Source organism: Schistocerca serialis, chromosome 11 (genome assembly GCF_023864345.2).
Source record: "Schistocerca serialis cubense isolate TAMUIC-IGC-003099 chromosome 11, iqSchSeri2.2, whole genome shotgun sequence".
Classification (NCBI taxonomy): Eukaryota; Metazoa; Arthropoda; class Insecta; order Orthoptera; family Acrididae; genus Schistocerca; species Schistocerca serialis.
This window is the reverse complement of record NC_064648.1, coordinates 37,034,883-37,060,520: the sequence shown is the minus strand read 5'-3', so window position 1 is coordinate 37,060,520 and position 25,638 is coordinate 37,034,883. Positions and strand designations below refer to the sequence as shown.

At 41.7% G+C, this 25,638-nt stretch overlaps 1 protein-coding gene across 5 annotated transcripts in view; it reads right to left on the bottom strand.

Moving 5' to 3' along the window:
* Window positions 1–25,638, bottom strand: part of LOC126426776 (uncharacterized) — a 156,069-nt gene that overhangs the window by 71,523 nt on the left and 58,908 nt on the right. For all 5 annotated transcript variants that reach the window (XM_050088772.1, XM_050088771.1, XM_050088769.1 and 2 more), the window contains one exon: window positions 16,804–16,886. In XM_050088772.1, the coding sequence (XP_049944729.1) occupies window positions 16,804–16,886 (83 nt within the window). The remainder of the gene's footprint in view (window positions 1–16,803; window positions 16,887–25,638) is intronic.

Genomic DNA, 25,638 nt, shown 5'->3' with positions numbered 1-25,638 from the left:
CACCACACGTGACATAAGCAAGCACACCTCACGCACACATGACCGCAAATTCTGGGCGCTCGGGCCGGAATGCAACTGTCACGTCGGATGCCAGCACTAACCTGGAGTGCGTGGGGAAGGTGATGGGATAGTAGTGCACGGATGGAGGGAGAGACAAATGCTGTCTGACGGAGTGTGTAGGGACTACAATGCCAACAGGCGCAGCGTCAGGAGATGGTGGGGCAGGGAGGTGGGAAAAAAAGGAGCAATAAAGGAGAGGAGCAGAAAAAGACAGGCGAGTGTGTTCGCAGAGGTGGCAAACAAAGAGGCTGGGAGACGAGGTGACAGCGTGAAGGCGTGGGGACAGTACGTTACAGTAGGTCGATAGGTCGAGGCCGGGATACTTGTGGGAGCAGAGAATTTGTTTTAAGGATAAATCCCATCTGCACAGTTCAGAAAACATGACGGTCGTGGGGGTGGGAAGGGGGGGGGGGGGGGGCAAGCATCCAGGTGGCTGAGTTAGTGAAGCAGCCATCGAAATGAAGCGTGTTACGTTCAGCTGCACATTATGCCACACGGTGGTCAGCTTTGCTCTCGGCCACAGTTTGGAGGTGGCCGTTCATCCTGCTGGACAGCTAGTCGGTAGTCGTGCCAATACGAAAAGCTGTGCAACGACTGCAGCAGAGCTCGTAAACGACATTACTGCTTTCACAGGTGGCCCGGCTCCTGATGGGGCAGGATAAACCTCTGACAAGTCTGTAACAGGAAGTGCTCGGCCAGCACGACATGCTCGATTTCGACAGCTGCCATCTGAATCCTCCCCTCCACCACCAGCTTTCCACTCCTGTAGTAGTCTCGGCATCAATCTACAGTAACATACTATCCCCACACCCTCCACCTGACATTTTCCACCTCCCCTGCCCAATCACCTACTTCCCATTCTCATCTCCCACCCTCTCTGTTTGCCGAGCTCTTCCAACGTACCCACCCATCTTTCCCCACTCCTCTCATCTTTCGCTCCTTTTTCCCCCCACCTGCCTGCCCCACAACTTCCTGGCGCTGCACCTGTTAGAATCCTAGTGTCTGAACACTCCACAAGACCGTATTTGTCTCTACCCCCATATGTAAACTAGTATTCCTTTTCCTTCCCTGCCCCACCCGGGTTGCTGCTTGCATCCCAGGTGACAATCACATTCTGGCCTTACAATTACAAATAATACACCAAATGAAAGAGAAACACAAACAGTTTTTCTTACAATTATTCAGTGTGAACACCGATCACACATCAAGTTGTTACGCGAGTTGTTCCGAAACCTCGATCGATGTGTCGTGAGTAACTGTTGCAATAACACTGTTTCTAAAGTCGGACAGATCAGCTGGTATCGGAGGCGCATACACGTGATCACGTCAGATCGTGTGTGAATGTGCAGGTCGTGCATAAAATGCTGTGTCAAACGCCCCCTCGCATCCGATCCACCGGTCGGATACGACGACGTTTATCCAGTCGCGTACTGAGTTATGCCAGTGAGGTGGTGCACCACCTTGCTCCCAAATAAAAATGTGTCGTTCAGCAGCTTCCCATTGAGACACGGACCATAGCTGTAGCACATCACGATAAGAAACATCAGTTGCAGTTGATTCGCCAAAAAAGAAAGGCACATAAACTTTCCACAGGGACATTTCTTGGGGCTAAGCTTGAAAGAATCGCACTCGTTCGACACTTTTTCAGTCACTCTTTGTCATTCCATACTCTTCTCACTGCACACAGGTATACAATCAAAACTGTTTGAGTTTCTCTTTTATTTGGTGTATTATTTACAATTGTAAGTTGAACGTAATAAATGCTACAACGCCTTAAAACCGGTATGTTCATTTTGAAACACCCTGTATTGTTGATGTTCCTACATATAGTTTCCATTGTTTGTTCATTACTACTACCAGTTCCAGTAATTTACTACCTTCTCGGTATGAAATAGATAATATTACTGACATGTCATAATTTCCAACTTGGAAAACCACATATTACACATAAAATCTTCAGTCACGTATACAGGGTGAAGAAAAATTTGCACACACTGACTTCGCAGAGCAATTACTCACATACTGTCAATACAAAAATGTCTCTCAAAATTTTGTCCTGTGCATATTCCTGGCAGTAAATGGACATTAAAGATAGGCAATTTGGCAACACTGTAATCCCATGCACAGTGTGTTAACTGTAAGACGGCAGAGTTGTGAGGGGAGTGCGGGGAGAGGAGGAAGCGAGCATTGGCTGGCGAGGGGAGAGGAGACGTTGGGGAGGGACAAGGCACGCCTACCAGTTGCTGTGCTGGCACTACAAATTGCGCGTCATGCTTACACGAAAGCAGACGAAAGGCTTGGAAGTAAAACTCGCTTTAAATGTTGTTCGTAAACGAAACTGAAATCATCATGTACATTAAATTAATTATAAAATTTAAATATACTTAAACAGGTCATATAGTATAACGTAACTGTCAATCTCTATATATAAAAATCAATGTATGTATGTCTGCCCTCTGTGCGTTCCCAAACCATCCGACTGCGATGAAATTTTGGTGATTTGTTCTCCGTACGCCCATGAAAGTCCCTAGCCGAAAAAAAAAGAAATAAGACACATTCTTAAGGAGATATGATGTCATAAATAATGAGATGCCACCGCGGGAAAATACCCAGATTTATGCATCCACTATTTGAGAATGAGAGCACTTAGCGACTAGCAACAAACGTTACATACAATTTCAAACCTTTACAAAAAATTTTCCCGCTGACACCCCCCACAAAATAATGAAAGGAAAAAAGGTTGTCGCTTACTACATTTTCTCAGTACATACCGTAAATCTGCCGCAGTAGGCATGACGTTTTAATGTATTATTTCATTACTATTACCTCTAATCGCAACGTATTTCGCATACAGTATCCACATATATCAGTAAATGCGCCGGCAAATTTATGTCTCTTTACGACATATAATTCAGGAGATATGACGTGGTAAACACCGAGATGTGTGAAAAAGTGCCGCATCAGGCATTACATTTTGTTCTATTATTTCTTCACTACTAACACTATTCGCAACACGTTTCGCAAACGTGTTAAAAAAAAAGTATATAAAACCATGGGGGTTGTTGGCGACTCCCGAGATGGGCCAGCAACTGCCTCTTCACTCATTTTGATAATGTTTAGCACAACTGCGCAATAAAAACACGCAGAACAGTACAGCGCAAAACAACAATGAAGGAGACAACACAGTCAGCTACGTAATGTTAGCAGCAGTCAAAACTGCGTGCCTACCGAAGCCTCCCAACGTTTACCGACTTCTACCGATTCAGGACTAGTGAGAGGTCTGCCATCTAAAAGTTTACACACTGTACTTCTGTCAGCATATAGGAGCAGTGCAGTGCAGTGGATAGCATTTTGGGTTAGCACTCAGGAGGTCGAGAGTTCCATTCTGGGTCGAGCTGTATTTATTTTTATTTGCTAAATGTCATCTACGTGGTACGGTGTCTGGCATCTGAACTGGCATACAGCAATTACAGTGGGTCTTCTACAAAACATTTGCACTTGTGTACTATGAACAAAGAAACAAAAGTACAATCATTTTCACTGGTCAGTTTTTAAAGAAGTCTTTTGCATCTAGTGTACACAAACTGTTTCGCATCATTGCATCTATTAGATTCCAAACCTTTTTTTTCATTTTATCGTCCCCCAATGGTCCCATGGATTAACACCAATCATTATTCTTACCACGTTCAGGTCCATTACATTTCGTTAGGGCCTTACAGCACCAGTAGTCCTAGGAACGTGCTTCGAAAAAGATAGTGAATATGCCCATTGGATAATGATAAGCAGGTGATTTTCAATCTTTCTTAGGGTCTTCTTATTTTCCCAATATTTCTTCATTTTCTCCCCAAAGACCTTCTTTCTTTCTTCAATCCACTTTGGTCACTAGGGTTTTGGTTCCATCTCTTGAATAAACTTCCACATGTCAATTTTGCTTCTGAATGTATCGCTGTATGATGTATTTGTTACATCAATTTTTGCTTTTATCAAATCCTTCTTAACTTCAGTTAACCAAGGTATTGATGCTTTAGGGGATGTCACATAGTTCAACAAACATTTAGTCAGTCTGTTTCCAGGTAATCTGTTTAGGTGTCCATCGAACTTTGTTCGTCTCTTTTTGATGGCAGTTTCAATGTTTGATACTTTTCCTGTTGTCTCGGTGGTTTGCAGCCTGTGTCCATTTTGTGTGTATCGTGATTCCAGAGTTTTTCTAATAACCTTACTCTTTACTTTCTTAATTTCTTGTAAATCTACTTTTTGATTCAATGACATTGTTTCACTTGCATATGTGACTGATTACTGTGTTGTAGTGACATCTTCAATTTTTTGGTCCTGTCCTCCTCAGTTGTGCGTAATACTACGGTATGTTGATGATTTTCACTTATGGACCGTCTGACAGTGTAGTGTTTGATTTTAGTGCCTTCCGACAGGCATTTTTTGTTATACAAATTTGAAACAAGTCTGGACGCTTTCTTGATTTTCTGAAATCTGCTTTTTTTCTATTTTTTTCGAGTACTGTTGATTCAATAATTTCAGGTGTTTGACTCTGTTGATTTCACCACAATTTGTCTTCGCTTTCGGAATATCTAACTTGGAACACATGAATTCAGTCTTGTCAAAGGAAATTTGCAGGCCAACCTTCTCTGCACATTCTTTGAGAGTCTCAATTTGTTTCACTGCTGTTTCTTCACTGTCAGTTAGAATTGCCAAGTCACCTGCAAACACTAAGTATGGAATGTTCAATTTTGCTTGACCTCTTCCTAGCTCGATTAGCTTCCAAAAGTTTCGTTATCTTAGTTCCATTTCCCATTCTTTCAATACATTGTCTAAAAATATGCTGAATAATGATGGTGAGATCCAATTTACTTGCCTTACTCCTGTTTCAACTAAGAATGGTTCCGAAATTTCATCTATGAATCGAATTTTTGGTTTGGTTTCTGACAGTGTTTGTTCGATCAGTTTTCAAGTTTTGATGTGTCCGCTTTCTTCTAGAATATTGCATAGCGACTGTCTGTCTATAGAATCGTATGTAACATCAACAAATGAGCAGACTATTGGTTTCAACCTGATTGCTTTAATTTTTAAAATAGTTTTAAGATTAAAGATCTGTCCCCGGCACGAACTATTAGGTCAAAAGCCTACTTGGTAAACTGAAATTTTGTAAGTGACCCGCAAAAGTGAAATGCCTCTGTAGTTGTTTCCATCTATCTCCCTTTTTGTGTAATGGAAAAATTAGTGCATATTTTTAATCCTCTGGAATGTTTTCTATCTGCCAAACTTCTTGGATGATTTGACTGATCTCTTTTAAGAAAATTGGAGCAAGGTTCTTCAGTAGTTCAGCTACAATTCCATCTTCTCCCGATGACTTATTAATTTTTAGCTTTTTACTGTGATTACAAATTTCTTCTCGAGTTGGCAGTAGTGAAGTTTCATTCGTGTGTTCAGGCTGTAATCTGGGGAATCTCATACTAGGTTGCGAGCAATTTAGAAGTTGTGAGAAATATTTGGCTAATTCTTGACAATTTCCTTTGTTATTTAGTGCCAGTTTTCCATTTTGTTTTCTGGACCTGCTGATTGTGCTGTGTATCCTTTGATTTGATTTGCAAACATTTTGTAAAACTCGTGGTTTTGTGGTTCCTAAAGTCTTCAATTACGTTTAGTTGCTCATTAAGATATTTTCTAAGTTTGTCTAAGTATTTTAGCTATTTGTTTTCTAACTTCAAAAAATTTCTCTTGTGTGGTTTCTGATTTGTCAGAGTTGTAGTTTTAAGAGGGCTCGTTGCTTCTACCCTATTGCATTATCACAATTTGAATCCCACCCTGGCGCTTGTATTTTTTCTGTAATGGGATCAGTTCTCTTGCTTTCTGTATAAATTTTTGGGGAAATCTTTCCAGTTCTTTGTAAGTTTTTTCCCCATACTTCTATAATTTTTGATTCTTGGAATTCTTTTTTTCAAATCAAATTTCGGAATTATTATCATCATCATCATCATCATCATCATCAGCGATGGAAAGGTGGAAACATCACATTCACTACCGCTAGGGGATCAGTGTAATTAAAAAACAAAAACTTTGCAATCGCAGTATCGGGATTAATCGTGCAGAAGAAAAACTGTAACAGAGATAATGTTGCATGTTGCGACTAATGTATGTGCTGTTCTCCAGACAGGGACTATTTGCTAACAGAGTAATGTGCCCATGACGGACTCCGTGTACAATCGTATACATACTGCACTTTCTACTTGTGTTATTCTAAAACAGTGTGGCGGACGTAAGGCATACACAAATGATGAATATGTGGATAAGCTTCCAATCCTCAGTGTAACTGATAACTGGGCTGGTGTTGCCACTCGTGAATACACTGCTAGATATCCCGGTTGACGTCATTTGTACAAAAACGGTTTTCACCATCTGGAGCTTCGCCTTCGGGAGACAGAGGTCGTCCAGGGACTCACCTTACTCTAGCTACTGAGGAAGCTATTCTGGAGGTCACACACCAAGAACACAATGAAGTACGTGTAGAGCACCAAGGCAGCTGCGTGTCTCCCGATGCACGGTCATCGATGTGCTGTACGAGCGTGGGCTGCACCCTTGTCATTATTCTTTGATGCGACACCTGCATCCCGTGCAATTCAGTGAATGGTTTCAACAACAGAAAGCCAACGATGACTTCATAATGATACGGGGTGCATCATAATTAATGGCGTAAATGCGTACAGTTGAAAGTACACAATACTAGAAGCAAAAAACTCTCAGGGTTGAAAATGCGTACCTTAAGAGTACGAGCAATTTCTCTATCTTTGATAGTGTGAAACAAATCTCTTATACTGCAAGCTCTTTGCTTTCCGTGTTTTGGGAAGTGGCAGTATGGACCAAAACTAGAAAAAAATGTCCAGTAAACATGTGCTCTAAAATGCATACCTTAAAAGTTATGAGCATTTGTTCACTAGAAGAGTTATGTTTCAAAGTAGTGAAGATGAAAAAGTGTTCATAGCTCTTAATGTATGCATTTCAGAGCACTTGTTTACTGGAAATTTTTTTCTCGTTTTGTCCATACTACCACTTCCCAAAATACGGAAAGCAAAGAGCTTGCAATAGAAGAGATTTGTTTCACAGTATTGAAGATGGAAAATTGCTCGTAACTCTTAAGGTACGCATTTTCGACCCTATGTTTACTGAGACTTTTTTGCTTCTAGTATCGTGTACTTTCAACTGTACACATTTACGTCATTAATTACGATACACCCTGCACGATCAGGTGAAGCAGTGTTCACTCTTGAAGGTGTCTTCACTATGCACAATGACAGCCACTGGTGTGACACTAACCCACACATCAGCTCCAACCGTGGATATCGAGTTCACTTTGGCATCGACATCTGGGGCAGAATACAGGGAGAAAGGAGTTTGGGTCCCTTCTTGTCACCTGATTGGCTGACTGTATGAAGGTATCGTGCATTCCTTTCAAACTATTTGCCTGATGCACTGGAAGATTTTTTTTTTTTTTTTTTTTTTTTATGTTAAACGGAGATAATGGTTCCAACACGATGCCCCTCCACATTTTGGAATTAATGTGTGGCGGTATTTAGACAGAACACTTCCAGGCAAGTGGCTCAGACAGAGTGGTCCAGTTGTACAGCCTCTAGCATTCCCCTGACTTACGGATTTCATCCTGCGGGGACAGCTGAACAAACATCGTACTCTACTCTGCTGACACATGTGTAAGAACTATACCGCGTGTTCGTGCTGCTCTTGTCTCTGTGGCTGCAGACAATTTTGAAGAGTCCGAAACTGTAAGATCTAGCGAGTCGCGCAATGTTTCCACTTGCAGGGGGGCTGCTCCGAGGGCCAAGTATTCTTTTGTACAAGTCATGCGGTCATTGATATGGAAATTATTACTGTCACCAATTGCTAATGTGTTACACCTGAGTGCATATACTGCACGCATTATAAACGACTAGTAGATGTCGAGTTATGTAATGGTGCAATCATCTTTAGCATCCCAAAATTGATGATGTTTTTGTAGTTATTCTGTCCTGTGACAGGTTATATATTCCAGCTGTCAATTTCCAACTTGTCTGATGATGTTTTTGTCATGTTCACTGTTACAGAACACTGTATTATGTAAATGTCATATATGTGTAGCTTAAGGTACGGTTTATACTACAGTATTATACGGCAGAATGAAATTGGCTAATTAAAACACACACCTCGACCTCACGCACACAAATCCAAATTGCTATACACTGTGCAGGACTACTCTTGTATGCTGACAGAGGTAGTTACTGTACATTTGATTACAGTGTTGCCAGATTGCCAATCTTTAACACCAATTTACTGTCGGAAATATGTGCAGGGTGAAATTTTTTAAGAGAAATTTTTGTATCGCACATACTTCAGGAATCGCGCTGCAAAGTCTGAGGGTGTGAATTTTTCTTCAGCCTGTATATAGACACGTATGACCCATTTGAATATCAGATAAAACTGTTAAATTGATGACTGTGAAGATTTTAATATACAGTTATCCACATCAGAAATTGTTACGATGTGACTAATATTGAGAAGACGGCATGATACACAAACAGGTACAGAAGTATTACTACAGACCTGTGTCATAGATTTCAAAAAAACTCAGACTGCAACAAGTATTATTACATTCTTATTCCAAAGAAGGGAGATGCTGACATTTGTGAACACTGCTGACCCATCAGTTTAATTAGCTTCATTGACAAAATACTGTACAAATCATCTACAGAAGACCGGAAACACTAAGAGAAGTTTATGTCACAGAATATCAGCTAGGGTACCACAGAAATGTATGAACAAGCAAAGCAATACTGACATCACAACTGATCTTACAAGATAGGTGGATGGAACAGAAACATACATTTATAGCATTGGTAGATTTAGACAAAGCTTTTGAAAATATTGTCTGGATTATACTTTTTGAAATTCTTAAGGTATAAGGGATAAAATACAGTGAGCAAGAGGTTATCTGCAACTTGTACAGAAACCGAACTGTAGTTCTGAAGGGAATGGGACAAGGTTGTAGCCTATCTCTAATCCTATCCAATATGTACAGTGTGCAAGCTATGAGGGATCCCAAGGAGAAATTTTGAAAGGAAATTAAAGTTCAAAGACAAGAAATTAAACTTGAGGCTTGCCCACAACAGTGTAGAAGGAGCGTTCAATAAGTAATACACGTTTCGAAACTTCCTGGCACATTAAAACTGTGTGCCGGACTTTGCTAAAGGTTCCGAGTTCGAGTCTCTGTCCGGCACACAGTTTGAATCTCCCAGGAAGTTTCATATCAGTCCACACTCCACTACAGAGTGGAAATATCATTCTGAAAATATACATTTTTTTCCCCCTGAAAGCAGGTACATTTTATTCAGGACTCCAGTACACTGTATTATTTCCCACTCTTGTGTCTCTACATCCCTATTTTTCAACATAATATCTGTTCAATGCGACGGCCTTATGCCACCTCACTCAGTGCCTGCACGGGACCGCTCAACTGGTCCACATCGGAGCCGACGTCTTGCCGCACCGATAACCTCGGCAGTCATCCAGCGAGGTGTTTGCAATCCGTCGATCACCTCGAGTGAGAGTGTCTGCACGCTCCGACACTGCAGGAGTCACAGCTGTGTGTCGCCAGCTGTCACCCGGGAGATCGGACACATTTCCGTGACCTTAGTGCGACAGTGACAGATGCCTCGCCCTCACAACGCACATCTGTTACAGATGACTTTTTGAAGGCCACGTACAGTGCAACAATCTATCGAAACTTCACAAAATTATAAGGGTCGAGGCGAGAATATTCCAGGATGTCCTGCAGTGTCCCCGGCTGTGAGCTACGCCACGGTCACCGTCTGTGCCTCGAGACGGGTCCGCCGTCCCTCTGCGAAGGGGAAAGCACCCGCCGCACCGCTGTGCTCTGTGGGCTGGCGCCGCCCACCCTCACTGTGCCGTCCGCTGCAGTGTAGGGGCTGCTCCAAAAGAAAATACAGTTTCCATTCTGCATGTGTGAAAGTTGTACAGTGTGTAGATACATCCTTCCTGCTTGTTTTCAAACTTAGTTCAACCTGTTCCCGTGAGTGCCGCCGTCACAGCACGTCTTCAAGATGGCTGCTACACTTGCCGTTCGTCAGTAGCAACGTGCTGTCAAGAATTCCTGTGCTGTGAAAACGAGACAGTGGGAAACATCCACACGAGGTTGAATAAGGTGTACGGAGATGCTGCTGTCGATCGCAGTACAGTTAGTCGGTGGGCGAGCAGGTTACGTGACGGAAGCGGGCACGGCAATATTGAGGATTGTCCTCGCAGCGGCAGGCCTCTTACTGCACGCACTCCAGACAATGCGCAGAGAGTTAACGAATTGGCGACTGTTGACAGACGCATCACAGTGAACGAACTGTCGTGCTACGTTGAAATAGGGGAAGGGAGTGTTTGCAGAATAATGGAAGTCTTGGCGTTAAAAAAGGTTTGTGCCAGGTGGGTTCCCAGGATGTTGACAGCGACTCACAAGGAAACAAGAAAAACGGTATGCAGCGAACGTTTGGAGCAGTACGAGAATGGTGGAGACGAATTTCTTGGAAGAATTGTGACAGGTGATGGAACATGGCTCCATCGTTTTTCACCAGAGACGAAGAGGCAATCAATGGAGCAGCATCGTGCAAATTCAACCAAGACAAAAAAATTCAAAACCACACCTTCTGCTGGAAAAGTTATGGCTACGGTGTTTTTCGATTCCGAAGGACTGTTGCTTGTGGACATCGTGCCAAGTGGAATCACCATAAATTCTGATGCATATGCGACGACACTGAAGAAACTTCAAGTTCGACTGAGTCGTGTTCGAGTCAAAAAACCGTGGAAGCGATCGCAAAACTCATATGGATAACACTGAAACACCCGCCTTACAGTCCTGAACTGGCTCCATGTGACTATCATCTCCTTGGGAAACTGAAAGACTCTCTTCGTGGAACAAGGTTTGAAGATGACGACTCCCTTGTGGACGCTGCCAAACAGTGGCTCCAACAGCCTGGTCCAGAATTTTACCGTGTGGGTATACAGGCGCTGGTTCCAAGATGGCGTAAGGCAGTTGATAGGGATGGAAATTATGTGGAGAAATGAAAATATTGTTCCTAAAGGCTGTATCTACACACTGTAAAACTTTCAAACATGTAGAATAAAAGATAGATTTAAAAAAAAAAAAAAAAAAATAGTGTGCATTTCTTTTGGAGTGACCCTCGTAAATTTACCGGACACAGCCAGCACTATTTCACATCCACAAAGCCACGTGACACCAGCGTATTCCTAGTACCCCTACCACAGGTGGCCCTTACGGGACCACCACCTGCAGTGTGCCACCGACTGTAGCACCGAGTGTAATCCAGAATAAATAACGAGTCACAGATAGGGTGCTACCAGATGAAGACCACACCAGTGCACCACCGGTCATGACCTAGATGAATTCCGAACCTCGGAGAACAACTGCTGGTGACGAACAGTGTGTTCTCTGTTCCACGATTGATAATAATTCTCATTATATCGAACTACATCTTGTGTTCTTTCATACAGATTCGGTTTTGTGGTTATCATGTTTTCTTGTTGCTTCCTTAGAGAAACACTTTCTTTAGTTCAATGTTACCTGGGCACCAAAAAAGGAGATGCTGAGAGAATTATGAGGGTTGACTGAAAAGTAGTGCCTCCACCTTCGTAACTCTTCGACAGTTGGCAGCATCGCTATGTGGCAGGTAATGGCTTGTTCCGTAGCCTCTCCTCTATAGCTCCAGTTGGCGGGAAGCCTTAGCACTGAACAGTTGTGTTGTTACAGTGTAAAATATGGAATCCTGCACAGACGGTCGCTGAATGTAATTTATGCAAACACGCAGTCATTGAATTCTTGACACCAGAAGGTGTCACCCCACAGGAGATTCATCAGAGAATGAAAGCAGTTTACGGTGATTCTGTCAATGTGAGTACTGTGCGTTCTTGGGCGAGTAGATTTAAAGATGGGCATCCCGTGACAGCAACCACCGAGTTTCACAAGCAAAATGTTGGCAGATTGATTCTTGACGATCGTCGTATCAGTCAGAGAGATATTGCAAGCACACTCGGCATTTCACAAGAACGTGTTAGTCACATTATTGCTTTGCTCAGCTATCGGAAGATCTGTGCACGGTGGGTACCCCGGATGCCGACTCCTGAAATGAAAGTGCTCAGACTTAAAATTTGCCAGGAACTCCTCTCGCGTTACGAGAATGAAGGTGATGCCTTTGTCCACTTAATTGTGACGGGAGGTGGGTGTGGGTACACCGTTACGACCCAGAGATGAAATGTCGGTCTATGGAATGTTGAAACAAAGACTTGCCCCAGAATAGGAAATTCAAGACACAGCCCTCATATGGAAAAATCACGGCCGCATTCTTCTGGGATGCAGATGGTGTTATCTCTGTCAATTTCCTCGATCGTGGAACAACAATAAATTCAGAGTGTTACACCACAATGCTGTGAACTCTCAAACGACGGCTAACGAGGGTCCGAAAGGAAAAGGGAAATGTTCTCCTACAGCATGACAGTGCCAAACCACACACTTCACGTGCCACCACAGCAGAACTTCGGAGACTGAATCTCACCACCGTACGGCATCCTCCGTACAGCCCAGATTTAGCACCGTCTGACTCCCATCTGTTCTCGCTAATGAAAGATGGTCTGTGAGGACAACATCATGCTTCTAATGAAGATGTTCAGAGAACTGTGAGACTGTGGTAGCAGAAACAGAGTGTCTACTTCTTCCGTGACAGCTTCAGGAAACCTGTTCATTGTTGGCAGAAATGTATCCAATTAGCTGGTGATTATGTGGAAAAGTGTATATTGGTAATTAAAGATTACATTCTAAGGATTATTTCTGTGTTTCATTTATTAAAATATTCCCATCCAAACCCAATTACTTATCATTCAAACCTCATATATTAGGAAATGAGACACTAGAAGTAATAGGCAAGTTTTGTTATTTGGGCAGCAGAGTAACTGACAATGGTCAAAGTAGACAGGATATAAAAGGCAAGCTCACAATAGGAAGAAAAATGCTCCTGAAGGTACTTGTGTTGAGTGTAACCTTGTGCAGAAGTGAAATGCAGATGACAAGCAGTTTACATGTGAAGGGTACAGAAACTTTTCATATGTGGTGATACACAAGAACACTGAAGGTCAGTTGGGTAGCTTCAATAACTAACAAGGAGGAAATGAAATGAACTGATGGAAAAAGAAATTTATGGCACTGTTTGTCTAAAGGGATAAGTTGGTAGGACATACCCTGAGACATCCAGGAATTGTCAATTTTGCAATGGAGGGAGGGAGGGGGAGAGGGAGAGGGGGAGAGGGGGAGAGAGAGAGAGAGAGAGAGAGAGAGAGAGAGAGAGAGAAGGGGAAAGTAGGAGGGGGGTGCAGGGGCAGGAGCAAAGATTGTAGAGGGAGATCCTTATAGGTATGAATACAGTAAGCAGCTTCTAATGGATATAGGCAGCAGTAATTACACAGAGATCAAACGGCTTGGCACACCATAGCCTAACATAGAGAGCTGCCTGAAACCAGTCTCTGGCCAGAGGACGACGACGACGACAACAATGCCACTTGATACCACGTTGTCACTGTCTTCTACCACATAGGGAAACTATCCAAATGCATCTACAACAGTGGTCATCAAACTGTGGCCCACAGGCCACATGCAAGGGGTACGGCCCAAATTAACTGTAAGTGCGGCCTGTGGTTCTCAGCTGTATTTTACAATAATACGCATCTAACAGCTAACACGAAAAACGTCAGCTAATATCACGACTGTATGAAGAGAGTAGTTCTCCTGCCCAATAACAAACAAAAATACTTCCAGAGACACAAATATTTTCAGATGTGCTTCATTTAGTTAATTCGGCAGCTTACATCGGGACAGAGGAGTAAGTTGAGCGGCCACCGCGGTGTTAATGAAGTAAGACGGGGAAAGTTTTATTGTTCATCTTCAAGTACTAAAAATGTCTGGGTGTGAGTTCCTTGTTCCAATCAGCTGCTGTGGCATAAATTTCAAAGAGGATTTGTGACTGTGTGTTACAGGGACAGTCATCTTCAAATGAGATACATATTTGTAGCAAGGAATATGAAATTAAATTAGGGCAGTTTTAAAACAACACATTTTGTGGAAGACCAGTGTTCCTGCGGTAGGGAGCAGTGGCCGATGATATAAATAAAGAAAATGAACTGTCATAGCTGTTTCACCAAAGGAATTTATTTCAAAAGACTAGTTTCGGTGCAACACTTACGCCATCTTCAGGTCCACTATAAACCGAAACAGTGCTTCCATTCCTTGGCCCAGGTATCATAGAACCCATATAACACAGTTGAGGGTTGCATTTATGTCCATGTGGTCACAGTGGTGACAACATGCTGCAGAGTCTACGCTCTTTATCTATGAAATCAATGGCAACTAGTATTATCATCATCATCAGTTTTCTGCTATATTAGCAGGTCCTTTGCCTCTCCATTTTCTGCGATCCATTGCTTCCTCCTTAAAGCTGCTGTATGTTGTACCGTCCATCATGTCATCCAATATCTGGAATCTCTCCCTTCCTCGCTTCCTTTTCCCTCCTACATAACCTTCTAAAACTGTTTTTATCAGTCCGTCATTCTTTCTTAATATATGCCCAATCCAATTTCTTTTTCTTCTCTTTATTACATCTAGTAACTGTCTTTTCTCTCCCACTCTTCTCAGTACCTCTTCATTTTTTACTCTGTCCATCCAACTTATTCTTTCCATCTTCCGCCATGTCCAGATCTCAAAAGCCTCCAGCCTTTCTGTCTTCCATGCTTCAGCGCCATATAGAAGAACACTCCATACAAGACATTTTATGAGTCTCTTTCTGAGTTCTCTGTCCAGACCGCTGCAGAAGATTCTCCTTTTCTCATAAAACGCCTCTTTTGCCATTGCTATATATGTTTTAATTTCTGTGGTGCACTTCCAGTCGGTGTCTATCCTGCTTCCAAGATACTTAAAATTTTGCACCTGTTCTAGTGTTTCCCCATTCAGCATAATTTTTATTTCCTTATTTCCTCCTAGTGCCAATACTGTTGTTTTATTTGTGTTAATTTTCATTTCATATTTTTTTTCCGTTAGTTGCAATGGTGTCCACCAAATCCTGTAATTCTTTTTCTCCTGTGGCTAGAAGGACCATGTCATCAGCAAATCTCAAACACCCTACTCTTCTTCCTCCAATTTCTACCACTTTCACATCTAATGAGCATTGGTCAATCGTATTTTCCAAGTAGAGGTTGAAAAGGGTAGGTGATAAACAGCATCCTTGTCTTACTCCTTTTCCTAGTCTGATCCAGTTTGTACTTTCTCCTCTCACTTTAACTGAAACTTTTTGATTAAGATATAATGAGTTTATAAGTCTACTGGTTTTCCAGTCCACTCTCTTTTCCCTCATTATAGTCACCAGCTTGTCCCAAACGACATTGTCAAATGCCTTTTTCAATAAACCTTTCTCCCAAGATTCGTAGAGCCCTATTGCATCTCTGGTGCCCGTATTCCGTCTAAAGCCAAACTGCTCCTCGCCAAGATTCTCCTCCATTACTTTTTCAAGTCTTTTATTAATTATCCTTAACATCACTTTGGCTGCATGTGAAATGAGGCTGATTGTCCTGTGCTCGCTGCATTTCTTGGTTCCTTGTTTTTTTCGGTAATGGAATCATTACTGTTGTCAGAAGAAAGTCTTCAGTATTATACAGGTCTACAATACATTGGTCAAGGAATTAAACCACACTTCAAGACGGTATAAGTGTTGTGGTGAAACTATTTGTTTGAAATAAATTTCTTTGATTATACAGTTGTAGTGGTTCATTTTTTAAAACCTTTAATTAACAATTGAGAACAATGCATGTACAATTACTGCTGTTAACCAACTAATCATCTGAAACTTCCTGGCAGATTAAAACTGTGTGCCAGATCGAGACTCGAACTCGGAACCTTTGCCTTTCGCGGGCAAGTGCTCTACCATCTGAGCTACCCAAGCACGACTCACGCCCCGTCCTCACAGCTTTACTTCTGCCAGTACCTCGTCTCCTACCTTCCAAACTTTACAGAAGCTCTCCTGCGATACAGAAGTAAAGCTGTGAGGACGGGGCGTGAGTCGTGCTCGGGTAGCTCAGATGGTAGAGCACTTGCCCACGAAAGGCAAAGGTGCCGAGTTCGAATCTCGGACTGGTACACAGTTTTAATCTGCCAGGAAGTTTCATATCAGCGCACACTCCGCTACAGAGTGAAAATCTCATTCTGGAAACTAATCATCTGCTCACACAGACAACACACCATCACTTCATCAGTCAATTACAGTGTCACAACAATGCGGCCACAGAGTGGCAGCAACCTGAAACACAGCACTCGACACAAAGTATTCTGAACGATGCCGACATTTAACGCTCTGTACTCAGGGGCAGGTGGCCAACTTGTCGCACCCTTATTACAGCTAGTCTATCAGATGCTCAGAACATACTAATTTACGTACAATTAATAATAAGGTCGGTACATACGCAGCCCAGGTGTCGTCCCACAATGTCAGTACTGGCCCTCGAGTAAATAAGTGATCAGTCGTGAGTTCTTTCTGCAAGAACTTTCTGAATTTCACTGGGGGACTTGCAATTTTCCATCTTATGTAAATATGTTCATAACACAGTGAAGGATATAAGTAAAGGTTTTACCTCAGCTGCACCAGGCATCTCAGCTTCCATGGTGACTGGCTTCCGCTGGCACTGCTGCCTTAAATATTTACTGCCAGCATCAACTAGAACAGAATAGATAATACATCACTCTACTATCTGAATTGGATTTCTCATTAAGTCAGTCTGTATGGATACAAAGGAAATCACCATATCAACAGTGGAGGTGTCTTGTGGAACAACAGATACAAGCATAATATTGTCAGAACATCCGAAATGCAACGCTTCTCTAAAAACACGATTTTTTTTTTTTTCCAATCTGAGGATGTAACAAGCAACTAACTAAATATAGGGCTGCTTCTGGGTTTCATTCACGGTTAAGAAAGCAGATTACTCTGTTACGGAAAGGTCTATGACAGCGACCACTCAGTGCCGTGGGGCCAAATGAAGTGCTGTTCCAATAAACAAGCAGCAAGCTGCCAAAGTCGCATTAAACTGGAAAGCTCATGCCAGGCAGTAAGAATATAGAACAGTGCCATTAAATGACAAACAAGTGTCGCACAGCAATGTGTGTCTGATGGGAATGAGGGGCAGGGCGGCATGTGTCAAGAGTGGATTAATACAGTACCCAATGGGGTATCAGAAGGCATGTATTTTATAGCAAGGGCTTGAAGTACATGTTATATACATTAATACCAACTTCTGATCATGACCAAACGCATTTCTGTTTATTTTAAGGCATTTTCAGTGGTCACTGTTAACAGTACGGTTTTTCTTGAAATTTTGTTTCTGGGATCATGCACAGTTCTTACCAGGTTGTGGTTTATTTTGTGTGTGTGTGTGTGTGTGTGTGTGTGTGTGTGACAAACACACACACACACACACACACACACACACACAGACACAGACAGAGAGAGAGAGAGAGAGAGAGAGAGAGAGAGAGAGAGAGAGAGAGAGAGCAGATGCACCCTCTATCTCAAAAGGAATCAAAAGACAAGTGCATCACAGAATATCAAAATGAAGTACACAAAATGGCATGGTATTAGTAGACCAACACATAACAGAAAAATGTAAATGTGTTCAGTAAAACTGCTGTGCCCACAAGTGTAACTCAAAATATTTGAAGAATAACCTTATGAATTTACATCTACATCTATACTCAGCAAACCACTGTGAGGTGCTGGACAGAGGGTGCATTATTAGGGTTTCTTCCTGTTCAAATCATGAATGGAGCCCGGGCAGAATGACTGGTTGAATGCCTCTGTGGGTGTGCAGTAATTACTTTAATCTTACCATCGTGATCCCTATGTGAGAAATATGTAGGGGGTTTTAGTATATCCCTCGAGTAACCATGAACTTTAACACCACACACATGAAACTCATCCTAGCGCTTATGACTGGCCACAGAAATTGTAAGAAAGCCTACACGTGATACATAGAGGCAGCATACGATAGGTGTAGATATAGGAAGGAGTATGAAACTGCACCAAACCTAGTCTTCCACAGCAGACACCTGGAGGGCAAACGACACAGAATATTCAACTCATTAGAGCCTGAGGAAACCTTGTCAAATAAGGGATTACAACAACAGCAGCAAGAACAACAACAACAACTCAGTTTCGGTCTGGGTAACAGTGGAATATGACCACTGTTGTTTTATGCCTTCCTCCATCAATCAAATCAATACTTGACCACCAATCACTGGATTTAAAACTATTTTTCATAAATAATACCGTTTTGAGAATTATGTATATTATTAACTGGTTGTTGATGTTGTGGTCTTCAGTACTGAGACTGGTTTGATGCAGCTCTCCATGCTACTCTATACTTTGCAAGCTTCTTCAACAACCTACATCCTTCTGAATCTGCTTAATGTATTCATCCCTTGGTCTCCCTCTACGATTTTTACCCTCCACGCTGCCCTTCAACACTAAATTGGTGATCCCTTGATGCCTCAGAAGGTTTCCTACCAACCAATCACTTCTTCTAGTCAAGTTGTGCCACAAATTTCTCTTCTCCCCAATTCTATTCAATACCTCCTCATTAGTTATGTGACCTACCCATCTAATCTTCAACATTCTTCTGTAGCACCACATTTCAAAAGCTTCTATTCTCTTCCTGTCTAATCTATTTATCGTCCACATTTCACTTTCATCCATGGCTACACTCCATACAAGTACTTTCAGAAACGACTTCCTGACACTTCAATCTATACTCGATGTTAACAAATTTTTCTTCTTCAGAAACGCTTTCCTTGCCATTGCCAGTCTACATTTTATATCCTCTCTACTTCGACCATCATCAGTTATTTTGCTCCCCAAATAGCAAAACTCCTTTACTACTTTAAGTGCCTCATTTCCTACTCTAGTACTCTCAGCATCACCTGATTTAATTCGACTACATTCCATTATCCTCACTTTGCTTTTGTTGATGTTCATCTTATATCCTCCTTTCAATACACTGTCCATTCCGTTCAACTGCTCTTCCAAGTCCTTTGCTGTCTCTGACAGAATTACAATGTCATCGGCGAACCTCAATGTTTTTATTTCTTCTCCACGGATTTTAATTCCTACTCCGAATTTTTCTATTGTTTCCTTTTCTGCTTGCTCAATATACAGATTGAATAACATCGGGGAGAGGCTACAAACCCTGTCTCACTCCCTTCCCATCCACTGCTTCCCTTTCATGTATCTCGACTCTTATAACTGCCATCTATTTTCTGTACAAATTGTAAATAGCCTTTCGCTCCCTGTATTTTACCCCTGCCACCTTCAGAATTTGAAACAGAGTATTCGAGTTAACATTGTCAAAAGCTTTCTTTAAGTCTATAAATGCTAGAAACGTAGGTTTGCCTTTACTTAATCTAGCTTCTAAGATAAGTCGTAGGTTTAGTATTGCCTCACATGTTCCAATATTTCTACGGAATCCAAACTGATCTTCCCGGAGGTTGGCTTCTACCAGTTTTTCCATTCGTCTGTAAAGAATTTGTGATAGTATTTTGCAGATGTGACTTATTAAACTGATAGGTCGGTAATTTTCACATCTGTCAACATCCGCTTTCTTTGCAATTGGAATTATTATATTCTTCTTGAAGTCTGTGGGCATTTCACTTGTCTCATATATCTTGCTCACCAGATGGTAGAGTTTTGTCAGGAGTGGCTCTCCCGAGGCTGTCAGTAGTTCTAATGGGATGTTGTCTACTCCCGGGGCCTTGTTTCAACTCGGGTCTTTCAGTGCTCTGTCAAACTCTTCACGCAGTATCGTATCTCCCATTTTATCTTCATCTACATCCTCTTCTATTTCCATAATATTGTCCTCAAGTACGTCGCCCCTGTATAGACCCTCTATACCCTCCTTCCACCTTTCTGCTTTCCATTCTTTGCTTAGAACGGGGTTTCCATCTGAGCTCTTGACATTCATACAAGTGGTTCTCTTTTCTCCAAAGGTCTCTTTAATTTTCCTGTAGATTGTATCTATCTTACCCCTAGTGAGATAAGCCTCTACATCCTTACATTTGTCCTCTAGCCATGCCTGGTTAGTCATTTTGCACTTCCTGTCAATCTCATTTTTGAGATGTTTGTATTCCTTTTTGCCTGCTTCATTCACTGCATTTTTGTATTTTCTCCTTTCATCAATTCAATTTAATATTTCTTCTGTTATCCAAGGATTTCTATTAGCTCTCGTCTTTTTACCTACTTGATCCTCTGATAGAAGCAACTACCAAAAAGGCTCTTCAGGAACCACACGTTTGTCTGGCATCTCAACACATACCCCTACATTGTGGTTGCACCTACGGTACAGCTATCTGTATCACTGAGACATGCAAGCCTCCCCACCAACGGCAAGGTCTATGGCTCATTAACTGGTAGATTCATATTAATGTAAAAAGTGTGCAATATCTAAAATGGACAAGATCTTCATCCTCTGACAGCGTGTCCAGATTATATTAGTTCATCATGTTTCCTGGCATAAAGAAAGAGAATGTTAAAGGATTTGGAATTACTCAAGGTATACGTCAACACGAGATAAAGAAATCATAGAAACTTAATCTGTCTGCTGAGGTAATAACAAACGATCACTATACTGCTTAATGATACTCATACTTATGACAGCTAAATTTCATCGAGTGAATCTGTAAGAAAGCTACTACTTTGAAAATATCTGCTGCCTTCTCCATCACACTGTACAGCTGTTGTTTATCTGCCAGTAGCCATGTAATATTTACTTGATCATGACGGTATTCTCAAAGAAAATATTTTTTACATCTCCTGAGTCCTATTATATTACTTGTCATCCAGCTTTATAAAAAACACTGCTACTTGCCATGTGGCTAACAGAAGCTTTCAGTCCCCGAAACTAGATATTCAGATAATTTGTAGAAGGAGTGGCTGATCAGAGACGTTTTTTATTTTTGTATGAATTCCTTGCTGTCAGATAGGGGATTACTGAATATCTTACCACCAGAATGCATAACTCCATTCTGAATCCTGGACACAAGGAGGCAAAGTTTACATGGAAATTATTTTTGTGTCTTTCACTATGACTGTTTATTACAGTTCAGTTGAAATTGATGTTTATTACAAAACAAATTCACATACAGCGACTACGGATTGATGTCGGCAGTGTGTGACACGTGCAAATTTGTGTCAGTGAGGGACTCAAACCCGGATTTCCCACTTATCACCTTAGCCAGTTCTTTTATGTGAGCATGCCTCCAGAACCGAGCCGAACTTCCACACGTCACGTAATCACAACCCTAATGCTCACACAATTTGCAGTTCCTGCACAGGGAGACAAATATTATATCATCATTTTAGCCCACTGACGAACAGATACATCACTTATGCTACAGGTGTTATCGGACAGCCAGAGTGATTGAGGCAACTGCTCAAGTTAAGCGGGAAATCTGGGTTCGTGGCCCGGTCCAACACAAATTTTCATGTGTCGCAAATAGCTGACAATAATGCATTGTCAAGGAATGCGAATCTCCTAATGCATTCAAAATTGCTTACTGAATATTACATTTCACACTTTGTTTATTTTAGGTGTACTTCACCAGAAGATCAACTCTGTAAGACCACTGGGAGTGCAAATCCACAAAATGAGCCAACACTGTTGTCTATAGGTCAACACAAGGAGAGATATTCGTGAAGGGCATAAACTGAACTGATCTTCTTGATTAGTTTATCTGTGCTGATTCCATTTTAACTCACTACTCAGCTGGACCCCAAGGAAATTTACACACTGTGCATTCAGTGGATGACCATTAATGTCCACTTATGGTTTTTATGTGTAGCCCATACTGTAAGAGAAATGAACGTACTGGCAGACGCCCTCTCTGTCGCTTAGAAGCGATTACAGGCGCAGCGAATTACGAAGCACTCACCTCGGTGCAGCAATCCGACAGTGACCTCCGAGATTTATTGTAGCAGCATCTAGTCTCCAGTTCTGCCGTGTCCACATACTACCGTCAAGTGCGACATTTTACACTGATGTCCTCACACTGAAGCCACGATCATTTGTGACTTAACTTTTGACGTGTCTACTCGAGGGGTCTGAGGTACGACGAATTTGGTTAAACGAACTTTTGTGTTGACAAGTTATAACACTCCAGTCTGCTACTACTATACCATAACCTCGAAACTGGAGGCAATTTGCAAATCAGAATTATTTTGTTAGAGTAATTATGGTATAACGCAACAGAGCAGTGTTACCCTCTGAGAGGAATTTTATTATGTTGACCGTATTGTACCTAACGGAAGTGGCTTATCGGAAGTGAAAGTCAGAATTACGTAAATATTTGAACAGTACGAACAAAATTTTGCCTATCTGCACTGTCCAATTGATAAAGAAAACGGTCGCCAGCCTAACTAGGCAAGAGAATGGTTAACATTCTCATTCAAGAAAATAGTTATTAGTAACTCTAATGGATCAACACAACCTATACTTTGTCACACGTGAGTGCAATGAACTCTTACACATACATATGTGTATGGTAAGATTGAAACTAACAGAGCAGCAGAAACAATTTGCAAAATTATAACAGATACCAAAACACACTATTACTTTCAGGGCTTACACAAAGTGAATGGTCTTTATAACATTACTATTAATATGCACTTCTAATACACAAGAGAGACCAACACTTAGCACACATGAGTATATAACGTTTCACAACTGCAGCTTTCTCACTTTTACTACAGCGTAACACAATGTTGACAAAATTGCAAGAAACTGACTCACCTTTTAGAATTTACTACAGACAACAATGTGATCAGTTGCTTTATAACCCTCAGTCTTAAGAACTTTTAATTTTGAAGTTAGCAACAGCACTTTAATAAGCAGTTTTAATAGGAATATTTTCAGCAAACAACATTTACTTTAACTCACTCTCTTGCCACATTAATTTTAACTTTCTTTTTTTTTACTATGTTGAAGAGGCATTAATGAACAAAATATTGGGCTTTAATGTTCTTTTAGTAAGGACACTCGGATATCACTTTAGCTCAAACGGAAAGGAACCTGAGAGGTGTTATGATGAGGGAAAAAATCAGGGTAGGTACATAAATTCAGATAAAATTTACCTTATATTTGAGCACACTAACACGTCCATTAAGCTGATCCTTCACTGTACATCATTATAGTATTACTTTACAGTGATTGCGCAACATGGTGGCAACTGCATGTTGGTAGGTGGATTCGCAGACAGAATTGCTGGACTCTGTCATTTCTTGGTGGCGATGACAGATACAAATTCCAGAATAGTTCCAGCTATTTATCCATCCATCCGAGGCATTGGAAAGCGGCAGGAAAAGCTTCTCTCGGAACCAGCACGATATGCAACATATACATGACAGTGCACAGTGTGGTAGCTCATCCCCGACTCGTAGCTCGTCCCCGACTGACTATCAGTTCCACATTTTCCACCAAGGCCAACCACAATTTGTGCGCGCTACACAGTTCCGTTCCCGAGGGGAACCACAACACCTTTTATATACTAAAGAACTAAGAACCCTAAGTGAGGATCAGCAGTTTACATAACAGCAACCAAACACATTAAATAGAACATTTGCACATAAAGACATTTCTACAAAAAATTATTCACACAAAATTACAATTATATATAGTAAGTTTTGATCCCTCCAAATGGGACAAAGAATATAAATGACAGTTATGCTACACAGCATACAATCAAATCATGACATCAAAGTTTTAACAAAGAAAGGAGTATACAGTTTTGTGTTATCTATTCAAACAAACACATTTACAGAAGCACAGCAATGTAACATTAAATGAAACAAAAGCAAAATAAATCAGCACAGCATTAGAGCTATGGTGTTACAAAGTATCAATGAAGACTGTAAAGCACTTGTTCGCCAGTGTAACTCCCGTCAGCAGAAAAAAATCACTTGTCACGTCAGTGCACTCCCCACAGCGCACCTGTCCCCGGCGAATCGACAACGTACGTATCGACACTGTCTGCCTTCACCACCGTCTGAAGAATATACATATACAGCCTAACTGCCGTCGACCACTTCACTTATCGGCCCAAAGTCTTTCCTGTGCTCGACATCACTGCCTACACAGTCGCAAACACATTCTGTTGTGGATTGCTCGTTTCAGAAAGTTCCGTACAATTACCACTGACTAGGGCAGGCAGTTTGAATCCTACGCCTTTAAGGCATGCACTGCCCTGTTAAATGTGAAGCGCATCCGAACAACAGGTTATCATTAAGCAGTGAATGGTTTAGCGGAACGTCTGCACTGATTGTTAAAGGTATCCCTTCAGTGTCACAATGTCGGACAGAAACACTGCCGATCGTCGTCCTGCATATCTGAGCGTTCGTCGAGGACAATCTGAAATGTCCAGCAGCAGATCTCACCTACGACCAACCATTTCGACAGCCCGGTGAGTTCACCAGCAACGTGTCGGATTCACTTTTTTGAGGCATCGGACTGTCGACAAACTACGCACGCAGATCCGGCAGCTCCGTCTCGTTGCACTGAGAGATCAACAAGACATCCACCCTTTCATCTTCACTGACCTGTGCAAACACGACCAATATTTTTTTTCTTTTTACCACAATGCTGTCCGCATACCTCTACAGCCACCATAAGAGGGACCGTATCCAGTCCTCGGAAACGGTGGCAAAGTGTTTAAGTTTGATGTCATGGGTACACCAACAACTAACTCTGTTGACTGCCTTAAACACGTCTTCTGCACCTTCTCTGATGGTAAGAGCAAATCGCCTTGCGGACCGACCACAGACGTGACGGAATTACCCCCACTCCACCACCTATCACAGATAAGCCACAAATGGACATCGAACGCCGATCCTGATGCTTCAGCAACAGTAAAACCTGCTGTTACGCGATCCAGACGTCACATTCGCTTTGATCGAAGATACCGTTAGCATTCGGGGAGGAGTGATGTAGTGATTATGCATTGTTACATCGAATATATTCAAGACACAAAGTGTTTACACTAAGTGACATTATTGCTGAGGTTAATTTATTCTTTGGTTTTTGTAATTATCGCTTGGACTGATTCTCATTATGTATTGTCTGACTGTTTTGTACCTTTACACCCTATGCTATTAAATGTTGCAATAAAAAACATTTCCTTTAAACTGCAACACTTGTTAGAAATAGCATAACACGAATATTTGTGAGGTTAAGACCTAAACATTAGCTGTGAACCATTCGTAGCCTGTTTAGCAATCAACAGCACTGTGTCTGCTTTGGGCAAGTTTGAACCCTTGATTACAATGCTCATTTCCTCAGTAAACACCACAGCTTTTAAAGTGTCTGCAGTGTAGTTCAATTTTACCCCTATTTGTTTTATGATGCAAAACACAAGGTCAAGCAGGAATATTT